The sequence below is a fragment of the Apteryx rowi genome, unplaced genomic scaffold, assembly GCF_003343035.1.
Source record: "Apteryx rowi isolate R43461 unplaced genomic scaffold, aptRow1 scaffold_50, whole genome shotgun sequence".
Taxonomy (NCBI): Eukaryota; Metazoa; Chordata; class Aves; order Apterygiformes; family Apterygidae; genus Apteryx; species Apteryx rowi.
The window spans coordinates 1,898,675-1,918,620 of NW_020450761.1; the positions used below are offsets into that span (position 1 = coordinate 1,898,675).

At 35.7% G+C, this 19,946-nt stretch overlaps 1 protein-coding gene across 5 annotated transcripts in view; it reads left to right on the top strand.

Annotated features, from left to right (window-relative positions):
• Positions 1-19,946, top strand: part of ATP9B (ATPase phospholipid transporting 9B (putative)) — a 180,387-nt gene that overhangs the window by 132,519 nt on the left and 27,922 nt on the right. For all 5 annotated transcript variants that reach the window (XR_003255779.1, XM_026079780.1, XM_026079781.1 and 2 more), the window contains 3 exons: positions 1,951-2,093; positions 10,510-10,622; positions 14,126-14,374. Coding sequence is in view for 4 of the 5 variants with exons in the window: in XM_026079780.1 (XP_025935565.1) it covers positions 1,951-2,093; positions 10,510-10,622; positions 14,126-14,374 (505 nt within the window). In the remaining variant the exon portion in view is untranslated. The remainder of the gene's footprint in view (positions 1-1,950; positions 2,094-10,509; positions 10,623-14,125; positions 14,375-19,946) is intronic.

Below are 19,946 nucleotides of genomic sequence, written 5' to 3' on the forward strand. Positions count from 1 at the left end.
CATTATTTCTTCAGAGACCTGTGGTGCTAGCTTTCTACTAGACCTATGCAGCATAAAGGGGGTAGACTGTTCCACCAAGGAGTACATACTGGAAAGCTAGGGTCATTGCTAAAATGCCTCTGTGCCTTGAATTACAGATTTTTCCATGCTACTCAGCAAGATGGTGGTGGGTTTTTTTCTTATCTTTAAATTATATTTAAGTCAGATTATAAGTAAATGCATATAGAGAGCATTCAGAACATCAAAAACAGATAACACATGCTTAAAAAAGATGTTTGTATCTTCACTTACAGCTCTTAAGCATTGAAAGACTTCTGATTTAGTCTTACTTAAGCATGATTTTCCTTACCTGGAGGATAACTTGTACTCCTCCACTGACAGAGTGGCCATGTGGATTTCCCTTTTTGGGCATCTTGTACCTGAGATTACAACTCTTAAATAGAGCTTTCATCACAGAATTCCTATCTTAGTAGCCCAGGTGAGATTTTTTTTTTTTTTTAAATAGCCCAAATGCTTCTTTGAAGTGGGTAATGGACAGATTTCATCCTTTATTCATTTTACTTGCTCCTGTTTGGAGCAATTATCTAGCCATTCTCCTTAATTAAAATGGGTTCTTTTGTTTCCTTTCTTGAGCTAGATATCATCCATTGTACTTGATAGGCTAACTAGCAGATCCTTGCCTCTAAGAGGGGTAAAGTTTTTGCCCTTCTTCCTGCTGACTCGGACATATCTCAGGGTAAAGCGTGTTACATTGCTTCTTATTTTATATCTCAGTCTATGTGTTCACAAACATATTTATTTAATACAAGTGTTGGTGGCTAATTACTGGCTCTGGATTGACTAAGATTAGATAAAACTGTAGTTGGCCACTGTGAGGCAGGTGATTTCTGGTATTTTCCTCCTTGTTATACGTAGCAGTTTTCAGTAAAAAGAATCAGATAGTCTGGTGCTGTTGTCTGTCCTAATTTCCTAAAAGTACTTCCGTGTGACTGAAGACAGCAGAAGTTATGTATGAGTTTGCAAAACTAACTGGGATATGTGACCAGGTGGAAGGATGGTTTCCTGCTGCTCCTGACTTTAATGCAAAGTAAGAGCTAATTAAAGAACAAAACACCATTTTGGATGGGCAAGAATCCTGTATAAGAAAAACCTTGTTTCTTTTTATTCTCGGCCATGCATTGCCTTCTGCTATACAAATTCAAGAAGGAGTAGGGTATGGAATAAATTGATTATTTTGAAATGTGTGCTGAAATCTCAGATTTTCCCACAATTCTAATTAAATGCATATCTTCTTTATGGGATATTGCAATTTGTGAATCACAGTTCCCTCCAGTGTTCTCTCAGGTAATTCATAATCACTCTGTCACTGTTACTGCAAGAGGACAGATGAAGAGTGTTTGTGGCTGCTATTTTGGTTATGCTGTAGAGCAACATTTTTTGGACTGTTAAGAGACATTCCATTACTTTAGATGTATTTTGACCTTGATATACCTTCGGTCAGTTTTAAAACAGTCATTTTATTGTAAACCTGTTACTTAACTTGGGGTTCTGAGTCCTGTGCCCTGGGGATTTTAGTTTACAAAGTCACTCTCCTAGCTATCTTTTCAGTATTTCTTTTAGAGCAGAGTCAACAAAAGAACATGTGCCTGTTCCTCAGTCACTGTTCACACTTGGTGTTCTACTGCAAGCCTCTTATATCAGAGTATGGGGTTAAATGTCAGCACTGTAGTAAGTGAAAAACATGACTTCTGAAAGTCTGGGACAGAGCCTTAGGTTCTAATATGATATGCACTCTACAAATATAACGAAAAGTTTTTTCCAAAATTTGTCACGTGTAGCATTAAGATTTTTTTCAGATATCCTAAAAACAGCTTTGAGTTTTATTTTTATGGTTATAACTTTCACTTTGCCTAATATTTACACTGATTATGGTATACATTTCCTTTGCAGTTTACGTGTGAACTTGGACATGGGTAAGGCAGCCTATGGGTGGATGATTATGAAAGATGACAATATTCCTGGAACAGTTGTTCGAACTAGCACCATACCAGAAGAGTTGGGACGATTAGTTTATTTACTAACGGATAAAACAGGTATATCAGGTTACAGTTTTGAAATATGATGACTTTTATAAAACTTTTAAACTTTATTCTATATTAAACTTTATTCTATATGTGAATATGTTAATTCAAGAGTAGAATTAGATTACTGATTTTGGTTTATTTCTCAGTAAAATAGTAAGCATGTGCTTGAGGGTTTTGTTGCATCAGTGCCAATGGGCTTAGGTAGGCAAGTATTTATTACCAAATACTGACTTTCATGTATAATCTGATTTGTTCCAGTGGAACCGCTCCTGCTACAGTAACAGGACGTTTGATAGTATTGGTAAGAGTACCATAAATTAGCATGTATCTCGTACTCTGAAAAGATTCTGGATTAGCACTAAAGGTGCTATTTTATTGTGCACCTCATTTCTACTAAAATATTGTGCGGTAGAAACAGTTAAGAATGGCCTTCAAGAGAGCAAGTCTTTTCCTGAAACAAGTCATGAGATCAGCTTGCAGAATGACATGTGTTATCTCTATGAAATTAATTGCTATTTCTTTTCCAAAGACCAGTTCTAGAACTGCTGTAGGATTTTATCTTCCTAACTGCTATGACCTGATATACAAATGACCTAGTATACTGGGAAATCCAACCCTTACCGGAAGGGATTGGAAGGTGATCATAGCTCTATTATGCTGCTGTTTGCCATTATGAGAGAAGCATATTTCAGTTATACAGTGCTCTTGAGTCTTAGAAAAATTAAAGAAATCTTGCTGTTTATTTCAGAAAATAACATAATAATTAATACAAATTAAATACTTAAGCAAATACAGTATTTTTTCTTTCCTCAATTCTTTCTGAAATTGAATAAATCAGCTCAAGCTTACATACTGTTTTTTTTAAGAAGCTGAGTTAGATTAGCTTTTGAAATGAGAAAATAGTTTCTCAAACAGCTGAAGGAAGTAAAGTTTTTTTAGTGTTTTTAAATAAAAGGTACTTTAAAACAGTAAGAAAGTTTTGAGAGGTTTTGGGACTCTCATTGTTCAGAAAGCATAATATGCAATTTAAATCTCTGTGTGAAATAGATCAACAGTCCCTCCAATGCTGAACACCTCCATTAGTGCATATTTTGAACCAAAATGTGTATTTAATATATTGTCACACAAAACACATTTTCATATTTTTTCTATAGGTACATGTGTAGCCTTATACACTTCTGAATGCCGCTGTTCTATTTCATAAGAGTTGAAGACAGCTGCCACCTTCTTTCTTAGCATGTGGAAAAGTGTATTCCTAATTACAGTGTGGTAATTCTTTAAAGCAAATGAACAATTCTTCTCTTAAGTTTTATTTCAGTTAGCTAATGATTTGTATGCTATTTGAAACCACTTAGTGATTTTAATTGCACCCTTCATCATGATAATTTATGTAACTTTAAGAGTGCTGTCTCATCTTAAGCTTGAAATATGTAATTTATAGCATATGTGTGGAAAAGAGAAGTATGTTCAAAAATAATACATTTTCAAAATAATGCAATAGAGTTCATTGCACCCAAAGCACTAGTTTGTTGCAAGTGAAAATAACATATACTACTTAAACTTTTCTGGTAGAGAATCCAGTTACCATACCAAACTGGAAGTATGGTTCAATATTGAGGTGTCTTGGTTCCAGTCACAGATTGTACTGAGAAATACATTAAATAAAATGTTAACAGTTTATTCAACCAACCCTACAATACAGTATTATGCAGGAATTATGTTCTTTCCCTGTCTACTGACTAGATTACGTCCTGAAGCACGAGGATCGATATACTGTGTACTTTTCCTTCAGCTGATATACCTACTGCCTTGTTTGAGAAATAGAAAAAAGAAAAAAGTTGTTGCATTTTAGCTTCCGTCCTACTTCTAGCAAGACAACCAATATACTTAACCAAATACAACAGTTATTAAAAATAAAGTTATTGTCCTTTAAAAATTGAAGTCTGCTGAGTTCTGGAGGCAGATCTGAAACTGTAAGTTAGTGATGTGAAACTGAATAGAAAAGCAGTGTTCTAGGGCAGTAGTTCCTAAATATTTTGGACTAGTAGGTAGCAGTCAACCCCCACTGTCACCCTATGAACTTTGGTCAGTGTTTGCTGCAAGATGGTGTGAATGAAAATAAGCCCTGGGTCCACCAGAGCTGACCAACTTCAGAACAGTGACCAGTGGCCTTGCAGCCTGCTGGTGTTCCTCAGACCACAGTGGGAAGCACTGTGCAATTTCATTACAGTCTTAAATGTCCTGCAAATTTTAAATTACTCTGGATAAACATGTAGTCGATGTATATTTTACCTGTGTGTATTACTAGCTGCTTAGTTTCCTTTCCTGAATATATTTGGTCTCATTGTAAGATTTATCATAAACACAAAACGTGCTGTTAGGGAATGTACAGAATCTCTGTGCAGGTAATCTAAGACTGCCGTTGCGTGATTATACACCGTTCACAAGAGCCGACTTCAGGACTTTCTCTTGAATTTTCAGTTATAACCATATAAACCAGCTGATTCTTTTCTTTTGACCACTTAAGGCTTGAATGTTCAGAGGAGAAGGAAGACACAGCCATTTTTTGTAGCTGTCCATCCAAGCGGCAGCTATTAAAAAGCAGGACTGAAGGCTGGTCTAGTTAAATGTAAACAAGCTAAGTTTTTCTCAATACTGAAAATGAAAGGGAATACAGAGAACAGTCTGCAAAAATCTTATATTGTGGTCCAAGCTTCACTGGAAATGATGGAGAATTAGTTGTTGAGTCTAAGGAGCATTGCATTACTAACATAATTGCAAGGTAGTCCTTTGTATGATTGTAAATTGGGTTTGTGCTTCATCAATAAGCTTTTTGACAAGAAGCGTCCATCACAGTGGCTCTCTCATTTGCCACAGTAGAATAGAAAATGAAGTATCCCAATAATTGCATTATAGTTTCCTTATTGTGGGACAAGAAAGCAATGTGGTATAATTAGGTTTGATTGGAGTGCATGTTTCCGGTAAGATCTGAAATTAATGATGTTGCTATAGTGACACATCTGCGGCCACCAGTGCGTGAAACATAAAGTAATTCATTCGACAAGAGAAGACATCTGTTAACTGCAAGGATGCAGAGCATATTGACGCTGACCAGAAATACTAGATGTTATGTGATAAATGAACAAATGATGCTGAAACAGGAGGACAGATAATTTGTACTTAATCTGCTGGGAGAACTTTAATCTTCTCACTGGTTGCATTTGACAATGCCATTGTTTAAAGAACAATGCTGCAGAGAACTCATAAATTTTAAAACTTAACTCAGGGTGCAGCCTATTAAAGCAATACATTAATTCCTTTGTTAGGGAGTTTTTATCTTCATGTAGAACAAAGCCATTACTAAAAACACCCACTAAAACAACAGGTTTTTTAGGACTCACATTTTAATTATAGCATCCATTACCCAAAATGCCATGTTGTTTGGACTTGAATCACACATAAGTTTGACAGAAAGGCGTCATCTGTTATGGTGGTTGTGGGGGGAGCTGTTTCCAGTGTTTTCTGAGGGCAGCTGAGCATGATATCTTATTCTTTCCAGGGTGCAAAAAGATTCTAATCGTGAAAGAAAAATGAAGATATTTGGCAATATTTATTGAACACTTCTGTTGCTTAGGGTGTGGGATGGCAAGCTTTCTGCTACTCATGACGACTACCAGAGCTATAACAGCTATAACAAATGTGTAGAGTCTTCCAAGCGTAGTTATTTACTAATGCATACACTTGTATTCGATTCTGTAATTAACGTTTTAGTGGATGTTTGGACCAAATGAGATACTTAACAGATATAATAGTTGAACAGATGCATAGAGCAATAGGGTCGTTGATTTTCTGGGGAAAGCCTTGTGTTAGAGGTTGGTGTATATGGGCTTTTTCATTAAATTTGCCTAATGTAATGTACTGTGAGAATAGTGAATTTCAGTGATTGTTTCTGAAAATTAATCCTTTAAGGCATACTTCAGTTGCATCTTTATCTGTCCAACATAGGCTACTGCAGAGAAAGAGGGCAACTCAAAAAATTGCTTACAGAAAAATCTCTCCTTCCTTCACTGTGTTAGGGATACACATTCATCCAATCACCCTTACCTCTACCTCCACAATTTTTAGTACCACTAAGGTTACAGCATGAACAGAGTAAAGTAGGAACAGAGAGAGCSTACAGGAGGCTTCAAGACATGCTGCTTGGACACTCAAATTAGATCTATCAAAGGAATTCTTGGTTGTGACTTCTCTTGGACTCCTGTACCTGAATACATACCAGAAAACCAGTGAACATGCAAGTTGCTATTAGATATTGGTTCCATTCTTATGTCATTTAACTACTGGGAGGCAGAAAATAGAGAGGAAATAGCTGCTGCTATTTGTAACTATATTAACCACTTGTACAATGGCCTTCTAACCAGGAAAGAATATGCAAAACTTTCAGTGGCCATGTGCTCTCTTTGACCTCATTTTTTATGGGTTATAGGTTATACTGGGGTTTTTTGGTTTGGTTTGATGTTTCACAAATGGAGTAAATGAGCAAGCAGAGGCATTCTGCGTATATACTTTCCATGAGKTTTTTTCATTTTTCTTTTGCATTCTATACCAGGCTATATTTTTCCCAGTTTTCAAACAAAGAATTTTTGTCTTTAGATTGTTGCCAGCAGCTTCATTATTAAGAACATTAGGCCAGTTCTCCATTAAACTTTCCGTAGAGCTGTACAAATTTACGCTGACTTTCTATCTAAGCAAGCAAAGTGTTCATATTGTATGAAAGGTTATTCACCCTTATAACTTCTGACAAAGTTATTAATTTTTCTATAGTACATATGTTTTCTTGCTTTTTTTATTTTAGCTTTTTTAGATTGTTGGTATTACAATCTAGTAATATATGATCAGAAAGATCTGCATCTGCTTCTCAAAAACAAAAACAAACAAAAAATCTCTGCTGCTCTGTTGTGAATCACATCTGTTGCCACCCAGGGAATGATGCCTTCAGGACTTTTTCCTTAAAAATTAATTTCCTCTTTGCCTGCTTTACTCTGTGTTTAATGATACAGTTGTAGTCAAAAAAAAAAAAAAAAAAAAAAAGCTCTTAGCTTCATTAAAGAACATACTAAATTTTTCTTCAGCAATTGTATACTAACTTTTTGTCAGAATGGTTTCCTTGTGTGGTAACTGCATTCCAGAGCAAAGTTTAACAATGCGTATTAGGAGTGGATCACATACTTACTAGCATAAGTTCTGGAAGCTTTTTTTTTTTTAAGTTATAGTTTGTATCTAATAACTCTTCATATTAGCAATGTCTTAGTGTGGAATTGATAAATAGATTTTAAAAAGCATTACAAAAACCAGAAAGCTCTTTCAATGTTCTTTGTTATTCATTACCTTGAACAGACTAGAAAGAAGGCTCAGTTTTTAGGTTGTTCTTTAATTCCTAAAGTAGACTATGTTGGAAATGCAACATGTAGGTATTTGAAGTGCTTGCATTTTGGAAGATAAAGGTGTATTAGCTGCTTTCTAGAAGGCTAAGATTTAAGACAGAACTGCTGCTAAAGATACAACATAACTGACTGGTACTGTGAAATGTTTGGGCAAAGCTATTGGGAATATTTTTTGTCCCATTTTGGTTTTTCATCTATTAGGAGAATTTAGAAATAAATTCTTAATTTGCACACATGAAAAGACTTCTAAGTTCCATTTTGATGACCAGAAAAGGTGTATTTTGTTTTATTTTTTGCAGAAATTGGTGGGAATACTTTCATAAATGCATCTACCCATGTTTGTCTATCAGCACTTTAATTTTATTGTAGCTATTGTTGAAAGTCTAAAAGTAGTCTAAAGAAACATGAGCAAACCACAGTTGTTGTTTCCTTGTCTTTTTATTCTAATCTTTCTGGTTTATGAATAGTAGGTACAGTTAGTTGCTTTTCTATGCCATAGGTGTTTCCTATTACTGTAGCCAAGAAAGAGGAAGGATGTTGGTCCTATACATAATAAAAAAGCTATAATTATTGAATGAGCAGTGCTGGAATGTATAAGTCCATTTCTTTATGATTTGAGCATTTCTTCTTACCCCTTCTTCCTAGCCCTCCTTTCCTGACTCCTGATTATTGAAAAATAGGAGAATCCATACTTTTCTGCTCGGAAGCTTTTCTTCTCTGCTTGCTGGGAAGAAGGGGAAACAGTTTCTGTATTTATTTTTCCCTCACCAAGCGTGATATGGAGTGAGACTGATTTAATAGTGTCAGAAGAAATAATCTTTCCATATAATAATCCTAGGGCCTATTTTGTTTCCTGCTCAGTTTTCCCAAGCAGCAATTATAGAAGATGTGGGAAATGAGTTTCACGGCTGCCTGCTGTCTCAAGTTTGGAGTTGTGTTTAGTTTCAAAACTCATAAGGTATACTTATTTTAATTCGAAAGTGTGGCAAAGCTGAGGGCATTGAGAAGATATTAGCATGCCTGAAAGGTCAGAAAGGTGATGCAAATTTGCTTGGAAATCTCTTGCAGTGAGCATCATTGAACAAAGCTGTACCTTTTTTCAGAAGTGGATGTTTTAATCCCTCGTGTTTGCTAGTGGCAACTGTCATGTTTCTCATGTGCAGACTGGAGTTTGAATTTTTCTGGTCTATAACAGGATAATTAAATTCAGAAATTAACAAATTTAACAAAAGGTCTCAATAAAAACGCACCTTCTAAAAGCAAAAAAGTAATTCCTCATACTTACTGTAAAACCGAAATGATTTTCTTATTGATTGCCTAGAAGTTACCAGAAATTTCTGATTTGTTAATTCTAGAGATTAGGCACTTTGTGGGCTGTTTTCCAATTTTGAGAATATTCTACTTCTCACATAAATCTTTCATAACATTATACTTATTTTCTGAAGAAATTATGCATTTCATATAGATTCTATATCAAATATTTTTCTCAATTCAAATGATATGATTGTAGTATGAAACCTGAGCAACACTGGAGGAAAAGAGAATGGGGAGTGTCAGTTACTAATGGTAGAGGAGGGAAAACAAAATGCGTTGGAAATGGTCATCTAGTGCTGGCATAGTAAGACAGTAAGACATGGTCTGATACTACAGAGTGGCGTTTCAACAATCGAGATGAAGCGGCACTGTACAGATATCACCAGGAAGCAGGAGTGGTAAGCAGATCAAGTAAAACTGAGAAAGACATAAGACTGTGGCAGCCTTACTGTACATTTGAAGCTCACTAATGATACTAAGACTGTTACATGCATAAACTGGATGCTTTCTGTCTAAACAACTTCTGTTTTTCAAACAGCAATCATACTATATCTCATGCTTTTCACTTTCTCTCTTCCTATGGTTTGCTGTGTTTTATTGTCATACTGGTCAAGGACATGATATAAAGCATAATCTAGAAAGAAATAGAATTTAGTAGGAAATATTTTTTGTAAATTTTTTTATTTGTAAATAATAGTCACACCCTTAATATTAAAAATATTGTAGAAGCTTCAATAATGTTGCTTTTAATATTGTGTTGCATTCATTTTTTATCATTAAAATATTGTTGCATTTTAACTCTTTTTAATGTCCCAAAAGTTTGCAGTTAAATGCAAGAATATTTTCACATTAAAATAATTTCACTTTGGTTAACCATTAAAAAAAAAAAAGTTTTAGACAGGTCGGTTATCAAGATAGTCTTTTGTGAGCTTACTAGGGAACCTGGCTGGCAGTGACCTCTCTTGCCTGATACGCCTTGTCAGGGGACCCTGAACCACCCACCCCTCAATTAGAGCTTTTGCAAAACCAAGGATGTGACTGGTTGGCAGTGGTGGATGCAAAATGTCAATCTGTGACTGACACCCTGTAGTTTCTTATAGATGTGTAGTGAGCTCTGAAAACACTGCTTTCGTTCATTCTGGCTTATTCCGGTTGGAGGCTAAATCTGTCAAATTTGGAAGTAATGTCAGTTCTTAATGACTTATTCTAGGTAACATTGAATGTGCCTGTTTGCCAGAATGCCCGTCTTCATGTGTGAAGTGCTGGATATCCATATGAATATATATATATTTTTTCCTTTAGCTTTTTGGTATGTTGTGCAAACTCTTGTACTGCCTTTTAGGAGTCAGTCCATCCAGATACTGTGTGTGTGGTTTTTGTTTGTTTTTTTTTTCTTTTATACTAAGGGAAATGTTTTTCTCTTTTTCTGGCTTATATATTTAGTTGGGTTGGTGGAATCAGCTTGAAGGTGGAACTAGTGATTTCTTTCAGTATGACTAACCCTGATCTTTCTGAACAAATGTTCCTTTAATTAACTAAATTGATGCTAACTCATGATTCATTCCTTTTCTTCAAAAGAATGATTGTTTTGGGGGGGGTTTTGTGGCCTTCTCATGGTATTTTTTTTTTTTTTTGCTGTCTGTGATACACGTCTTTTTTTATTACAGGAACACTTACACAGAATGAGATGATATTTAAGCGCCTACACCTAGGTACTGTGTCCTATGGAACAGACACAATGGATGAAATTCAGAATCATATTATAAACTCTTATTCACAGGTATCTCATTTTATAAATTATTTACCTTTAATGTTGAGATTTTTTTTGCAGCATTGAGCCATTGTTGTTGATTATGTCTTGAAGTTGGAGATGCTATGAAAGCTCCTCTACTTGTATGAATCTCTTAAGAAGTATGATGAAAGGGGTAGTTTAGATCAGCAATGTGATCCCTCAAAAAGGTGAGGCAGTATGCGGTTTTCTCCTGATTCTAAAATTCCCCATCATACCCTCTTTGAGGAATTTGCTTTTATTCTCCACTTGCAGGGATCTCTTAACTTGTCTGTGTAGTGCAGTGTTTCTTCTGCCAAATCATCCAAAAGTAAGCTATTCATTGTAGAGACTGCAAATTACAAGTAAGTGTCCAGAATAAGACAAATAGTGATTATATCTTTGAAGATATTAATCAAGAGTAGACATTGAAAAGCTATATTAATCGGCATAACCAAAAAGTAAAAAAATACTTGTCAAAATAAACTTTATAAAAGTATACCTAAAAGAATGGCAGGTTTAAAAGTTTTTTAAATGATTACAAACAGCATAAAACTGGGGAAAGACATAAAAGATATTGCTACTTAAAAATGAAGTGTTTGGTGTTCCTGTGGTATATGAGAGAATTTGGACTGCGAAAGTGTATAAGAGTTGCAGCTCCCTTATGTATCTATGGGTCAGGTGTGGCATGGAGGAGGAAGATCAAGTTCAGCAAGCATCACTTGCATCTCCCACGTATGTAAAGGACTGCAGTACTTCTGCAAACCTTTCTAAGCACCTGGTTGTATTCAGGGATCAGGAAGGGTTTTTTTTATTTTAGTAAGATTGATATTGTTTCTCTAGTGGTTTTTTTTTATACTTTTTTTTTATTCACTTTTACTCCATAGCATCATCAATGCCAACTAAAGAGAAATCAAGAAAATGATTTTTTTTTCTTAAACAAAAAAATTTTTGACTGATAAGAAAATAAGTGACAGGTTAATTAATATTTTCTTATGTTTTGTACAGTGTGATATAAGGGCCTTATAGAGAGTTGGTTCCCGCAGTCAACTTGGATGCACAGACATGATCAGCTAACCCAATTAATTTCATAGACTGACCTCCTTATCTGTGTCCTCATTTTCTTGTAAAAGGGTTGTAATATCAGTGATTGGTACAAAGATTTAGTTGCAGTGTTTTTGAACTATGACTGGCTTCCTTCTCACTTGCTAAAAAACTTGGGGCTTTTTGAAGCATGCTGGACTCTGTTAATAGCTTGTGGGAAGAGAGGCAGGAGGGAAAGCAGTGCATAAACAACATATATTGAAAGTTTTTTCTCTGCAACTTAAATTTATGTATAATTTCCCTATCTAACCAGATCAACAAACCCAGTTCTTGAATTCCTTTTTCTTGGATAAAACTATTTCATCTTAAGTCTTATTAGGTATATCCATGAATAGTAACTGAATCGCAACAATATGCCTTAGAAATGAGATATGGAGCTCTTTTACCTAAAGATCAACAGTCCAAATTCGGTTCAGGATGGGTTACTGAAAGCAATTGCTACCTGACAATGTTTATAAAAATCACCCAACCATAGTTTTTTGTTATAATGGATTGTTTGGGTATTCACAGTAACAACCATAGCAGTAAGTAATAATAACTGACAGTCTTCAGGAGAGACGTCTAGGACTGAGTTTTTGAAGACTGAACACCAGTCTTCTCCTAGTGGAGGCACATTCGTTAATACTGTTTTCATATTTTTAGGTTAAATATTCTGTCAGAAAAAAAATTGTATGCTTCCTAGAATTTTTATTTGCTTAAAGGTTTGGCTAGTTCATTGTCAATTTTAATGAGTGATACCTATGGTTAGTTAAGTTTTTAGTAACTGTAACACATTTGGCCCTGTAATTTCCCAAATCTAGGTTTGCTGTTAGTAGATGATGAAAAGAACTTTTTTGGACTTTCCTTCTTTCAGCTTTGTATAACATACTTAATGTTTAAATAATGCTTTAGTTATGTGTGTGTTGCTAGCAACTATTTAAAACAGAAAAATGAAGGAGTCTCTTTAACAAAACAAGCAACTATTAAACAATTGTTCCAATCTGAAAAGCGTGGTGAGGTTTTTATTTAATCTATGATAATAGAAGCTGCCAGTTAGTTAGGCAGTGGTTCTTGTGTGACATTGATTTTATCCCTTGTTTGTGTTCTGTTTTATTATTACAGTGGACCTACTAGACTATTGTCATCTTAATGTAACACACAAATCTATTATAATTTGATTATATTTCCCCACTGGAAGCATTTTGTGATAGAGGGCATAATCTTTAATGGAATTTGTGTGAAATTAAATTATACAAGCATCAATAAACATAACATAATTCAGAAGGAGTAAATCAGCTTAATTTATTTGTGGCTGTAATGGCATCAGCGTTAGCAGAATGCAAATGCAGAGGTTTAAAGCAGTAGCTGAAAAGCACTGCCAGATGAGCAGAAAGTTAAACCCTTTATTAGACAACACTGTAATTTGATGGGCAGAATGTTCACGGTTCAGCAGATTGCAGTCAGGAGGAGGAAAATAAAAGAAAAAGAAGAAAAAAGCCTGGTTTATGAAAAGGATTTCTGAGTTACCCTGAAGTGAACAGAAGTCTTTGGTAGTACTGTTGACATTATTTCATACTGTGACTTAATAAAAACAAACAAATAAAAAGGCAGTTATTTCTTACCAATCATAAACGTATAGTACTTTCTTTTAAAAAAAAAACCAACCATATGCACTTGAGTATTTCTGAGGGATAACACTTTAAATTGTGCTAATATAGTGGTTATGCAATGGTAATGTGATCTTGAAATATGTATTAAACTATTATTTTGCAAGATTATTAGATTAGATTATTGCATTGTGCCAAGGACAGGCAAATTCCAGCCTGCAGAAGAAGCAACTGTTACACAAACTGCATTTGTTCACAAGTTTTTCAGTGTATTGGGCTTGGGTATTTCCAGCCTCTAAATATATACAGGTGACAAAGAAAGGAGGAGGAAAAATAAACAAACACCCTTGCAGTCTTGATTTGGTGTTTCTGAACTCATCCTGTTGATTGCTGACTTAAATAAATTTTTTTAAATAATTCTTAAAATTTAGATGGAATTAAAGAATTATTATGTGAGGGATGGTGAAAAAGGGTAAATTCTGAAGTGGGGTAGCAGGGTTTTCTGCAGAGTCCAGCCAGTCATTTCACCCCTTAATTGGATTCTTTTTTTAATTTCACATTTTTGTAATCTGCCTCTTGAGGGTGTGTATTATTGAAAACTGAGTACAGATGTAGATGAGTAACCCACAGTTACCCATCTGTTCTATAGAAAGGTATGAGGTTCTTATGGATCATAAACTGGAGGAGTTAACAGTAGGTTATATAAAATAAATGGTTTACTGTCTTTATAGTTGAGCAGCCCTTATAAAGAGAACAATGTTAGTATTTGTGTCTTGTTTCCTTTATTGAACTTTATTTTACTGTTCGTTATGTTGGGTCTTAAAGATGCACTCTCAGAACAGTGGAAACAGTACGAGTTCAACACCATCTAGGAAACTTCAGTCTTCTGCTCCTAAAGTCCGCAAGAGTGTCAGCAGTCGAATACATGAAGCAGTGAAGGCTATTGCATTGTGCCACAATGTGACCCCAGTATATGAATCTCGTGCTGGTGTGTCTGGAGAAACAGAATATGCAGAAGTGGATCAGGATTTCAGCGATGAAAATCGAACTTACCAGGCCTCCAGCCCTGATGAGGTTAGTATACAAGAGTTTCTTTTTTTTCTTTCAATATCTCATGACAAATAGGCTCAACTAAGTTCAAAATAACAGAACTGTGAATGACAAATGTTTTGTGGTAGAGTTTCTTTAAGCTTGCTTTTTTGTTTTTTTCCCTTCACAGCTGCTGGAAAGATTGATATTTCTTTATGGCATACATAAAAGTGGTTTCAATTATTTGACTAAGAGGTCTGTGAAGTCAGTGGTTTGGGATCAATACTGTGTATTAGATATCTGAGTATTGCAATTAAAGTTATTAGGTATGTTCTCAGAACATTAACCCGCGTATAAATTGTAGCACATACATTCAAAAGGGTATATGAAACTCTGCTTTGAAAGATGGATAGCCAAGCGCGCTAGCTAGTGACACTACCAGATTAGATTTCTTAACAGAAAAAAGCCTCAAGCCTCAAATACTCTGTAGAAAACCTTTTCAGCTTCAAACTCTAGGCAACTTCATAATCTTCAGGGTTCAATCAAAACTGTATAAACTGTAGCATAAAATTAAAACCCCATTTCAGTAAAATACTTAGCTCCAGTCATGTATTTGACTTCCTTTGAAATCCAAATTTTGAACACATCCCACAGCTTTCAGCGGATCTGACTTACTGTTGTGAGTAGTCCTGTTTTAGGGCCTAAAATTCAGTCTGAAGAGATATTAGGGGAGAGGCACAAAGCAAGCATAAAAATAATTATAGCTCTCTCGTCTTACAAAAACATGTATGTACTCTAGAAAGTAGAGCATTTAGAGGTCAGTTTGCCTCTGAGAGCAAACAGGATGGGGGGTGTCTTTGTCTTGAAGTTCCAGCAGTGTGTGAAGGTTGGATATTCTGGTGGTGATGCAGCCATGGTGGCTTAGCCATAATCAAAACATGCTTTTTTGTAATATATGAAGAAGGGAGTATGTATCTGGAAGCCTGTATATTTTTCCAACCGCACAAATTGATCTAATACAACATAGTATTTCTTTCACAAGCCTTATCTTTCTACAGCTTGGCTGTTATTCTTGGTATAGGTTAGATTTGCACATTTAATACGTCACCATATGTAACATTGATAGAATTTTAGCGATTCAAACTGCAAGCTGTAATTGTTAAAAGTAACAAGTCTGTAAAAAGGTGTGTTTAGGAATGCAACAAATAAAATGAAGTTTATCTTTATGTAGTACCAAACTAGCAGGCATTACATGCATTTCAGATGCTATAAACACAGTACATAGTGTCAGGGATTGTAGAATATAAATAAGTGGCTGGTTCTCAGTGATAAAAAGTGGCAGTTAGATTTTTATTTTTTGGATGGATGTTCTAGGTAGGATTACAGATACTGTTCTTTGGTTAAAATCAATAGTCCGTAATACTTGTATGTATGTATTATGTAATGCATGCGGTCTGCGTTATGAACTGAGAATGCTGGAAGTGTRTGTGTATACACCGGTGGTATACAGTAAACATAATTTGTTATTGTAGTTGTATAATGTTTATTGACTTATATACATATTTATGCATATGTATATATTTTTGTGCATATATATTAATATTGACTGCATATATTAGTTTAATGAGGCTGCAAGGTATTACTAAACCTAACTAAAGACTGCATAAGCAAATACGTAGCTATGAGGATAGGAGGACAGTTAAGGATTAAGTAAACCTTTTGCTTTAAGAGCTAAAGGTATTCCTAAATGAGGCGGAGACATGCAATTGAGAGAGATTGTGAGTTTTTCCTCCCATTTGCCCCTCTCTTCCTGTGTGCTTTTGTATATCCATTCAGTTGTTTGGAACCTGCAAATACTACCATAAAGAGCAATACTCCACCCATATTTGCTAAAGGAAGCAACTGTAAGACTTGAGGATTACGAGTGGTGCCATGGGAAGACAGCAGGGAATTTGACCTTGGAAAAAGGAAAGAAAACTGACAAGTGCAAAGATGACAGATCTGGGACTCAGGATGGAAGGGGAAATGAAAGAGGAAATCGGCAACAAAGAAACTGTTAGATTGCTTCAAATGAAAATGCACAGGTATCCCTTTAATAATGAGTTTTTATCATGTCAACCTGTGCATTTGCATTACATGATAATGAATTGAAATACTTGCCAAACACTTTAGAAGAGACAGCATTAACTTTCCTTTTTGATTCTCAAAGTTAATGTTTGAGATGCTAGCAAAATTATATTAAACAAGTATGTTTTAATATAATGGAAAATTGATACTAAATAGAGTCTTATAAAAAGAAGAAGCTACATAAACATCTAAATAGCATAAAAATTACAACATGAAAGCAAAAAGGCTGAGAGTGAAAGATTAGCAGGTCTTTATCATAATTTTTTTAAGAGTTCTATTGATGCAATGTTTGCAAATCACTGGAGCCTAAGGAAAATAATGTAAATGGTTCATTATTTAGCTTATTGAACTTTCCTGCAGTTAGGTTGACGGATGATGCCAGTGTTTCCCAATCACCAAAGTACCATTTTAAAAGCATTTTTTATTGAATAAAGTGCTTTGAATATTGCACCCTGGAGCTTTATTTAGGGAAATGGTTCAATTGATGTTTTCTGTTTAACCTCAGCACTGACCTATCACAACATATTTGGTTAATAAGCAACATTATCATTTAATAGACTTAACCAGTTTTATGCATTGTACTTTCTCAACATTACAACTCTATTCTCTTAGATTTTGTTTATGGATCTGGCTTGACTGCAGTCTTTTGAAAGAAGATGTTGTTTGCTTAGTTGTATCTTGCATCATATAATGTTGCATGTTCATGTTACCACCATAACAGATACAGAGCAAAAACAAAGTTTAAGTATAAACTATTCTTCCATGTGGGAGAACACAGGAAACATTTTAATAATGTAATGACAAATACATAAGATATGGTTACTGAAATGACTAGGGGAGTTCATTTGAGATTCTTCATGTCTCTGTGTGTGCGCATCCATATATGGATAAAATACAGCCATAACAAAGTATGCACATTTAGAAGTAGGTACATTCATCATAAAAGATGAATTTATCTATCGTTAGAGTAACCTGAGATACGTAACTGATTTTGTATTCATAATGTGAGCCCTACTTATGCCAGGCTCTTTGTTTCTTATGATAAGTGATCAATATTTCATTTTCTCTGAAAGACTGGAAAGTTTCATTTGTCTGTCACTTGTCCTCTACAGCCATAGCATAGCAAACAATAAACATTCACTGAGAGCTCATTGGGGGCAGGGGGAAACATCTCTTCACCATCATAGGTGTGTGTTCATCTCATTTGTAGAAAGCCAACTAACCTAATGTAATGAACAATCATAAAAGCATATAAACTAAGTAGGTAAAGTAATAAGGTTCAGAGGTCACAGACCCAAGCAGTTCAGGGGCATGCTATGAACAGGAGCCTTTGAAGACCTTTGCTCCCCTTTGGTCAGAAAAGATTGATCAGTCACAATTTTTAATGACTGCTTACTCTCATAAACCAGCTATTTATTGGTTATGCTTTTTCCTGCACTGTTATATTCTCAAGTATTCTGATTCCGGATGTTTGAATATTTAAATACTAGCTTAAAGTGTGGTCAGTTATTTAATTCCAACATTTCTGTCCGAAGACAACAGAGTTGCTAAAATTAATTACAAGGATATGAAGCCAATCATTTAAAAAGACAGGGAAATGATATGCCGTTAGTGAAGCAGCTTTTGTGTTTACAGAAGTGAATCTGTAATGTATGAGACATGTTGTATTGTTTAATTCATTTTATTGTGTGTGCTTATTGAAGCAAGACAAATTGTGTTGTTTTGTCAATGTATTGTGAAAAGCAAATCACTCAGTAGCATAAAACCATCACTTTCATGACCTTCGAGACCCACAAAGAATAACTACTCCATAGCTTGTCTTGAATATTGACTGGCAGTTTTTTCACATGATCAAGCTGTATTTTTAAGTTAATAATTTCATTTTATTTTAATTATGAAGGTTCTTGATGAAAATGGTAGACTGCAGAAGTTACCAAATCATTGTTCAATTAAAAAAAAAAAAGGAAAAGGAAAAAGAAAAAAGGCAGTGCTGACTGGAAATGTGAACTGTTGAACAATACTGAAAGAAACAGTTGGGATCACTTGGGCTGGGGGCGGGCAGGGGAGGGGGAAATCTCCCCACTTCTTCCCTGTTTCCAAACCGGTAGTATTAAGTTTAAAATACCACACATACCCTGTGTGTCCTCTCTCTCTCTTACATGGCAACCTGATTTTGAAAGTAGATCCTATCGTCTGAAGTGAAGATGCTCTTAATTTACCCTGAGAAAACTGAAGGTTGGTTACATGAGAATTCTTCAAAGAAGTAAAGGTAGCTTAAGAAATTTCTATCCCTAGTCTTTCAGTCTCCCCCACAAATAACTCCCTTATGTATGCCAAAAGCTTCAAAGCTTTTATTTTTGTGGGTCATTTTTCACCTGCAGTCTCAATGGTTCATAGCATGGCTCTGCAATAGCTGTCAGCACAACTCATGGGACTCCAAACTGCTCGATGGGGTGAAAAAAAGTGGTCAACATCAGCTACAAGGAAATGGCTTTTTTTTTTTTTAAGTTGATTTGTTTTTTTTAAAGCTGACTTTACTTCAAAAGAGAATATTGCATCTTGAAAGTGACATTTAATTCATTGTGTACTGTTTTGGGCAACATGTTGTAAAGATATAGAGCAGTTACATGTTTCTGCCAGGGAGCAGCAAGGGCAGGGGTGGCCTGCGAGGAAAGGGGAGCCAGGAGCTGAGCATAAAGCAAGGCTGGCAGAGGCAGTGGCCTCTCTGAAAGGGCTGCGGTCCCACACTATCGAAGTGGGGTACGTGGAACAGGTTCAGTGATGGTCACCAGCCAAGAGCCTAGATCACCATAGAGGACCGTGGTGGTGAGGATAGGTCTGAAGCCAAGCTGGGAAGTTGAGTCAGGATCAGGTCCAGAGACAGTAACCAGAGGCAGCTGCAGTCCAGCGATCACCAGGCAAGTCCACAGGAGTGAGGACGGTCTAAGGGCAGCCAGGAAGCCAGGTCCACCCATCATGGCCCAGGTTGGCAGGGTACGTGGCTGGGTATGGGCATGGCTGCAACGTAGCTCTGGCAGGACCAAGGAAAGGTGCGGGGAGACTCCATGGAGGCTTCTTCTAGCACTTTTTTCATAACAGCTCTTATCAGTGAGCTGGCCTTGAGCACAGCTCTGCTAGGAGGGAAGAAGCATACTGAGGGCCCTGGCAGTTTTGGTCTGAATAGGGGGTTGAATATTGTTTAATAGGAGCACATTGTCGTTCGTTCTTGCCTGATAAAAGGATATCTTTGAGCTGAGTAAGCATCCAGTTTCTGTTTTAGCTTACCCAAGCTAAGAGTTCGGGTTTTTTAACTTCTACTTTCTATCTATATATGGTTTATTATAAAACTCCAAATAATGGATTTGGTTCCTAAGACCAGCTAAGCTCCAAATAGCACAGAATTCAAAGACAGCAGTAATAAGAGGGTGTATATGATGACTTGTGTATTCCAACACTGACTGATGTATCTAAAAGCAAGTGAGAGCAGCCT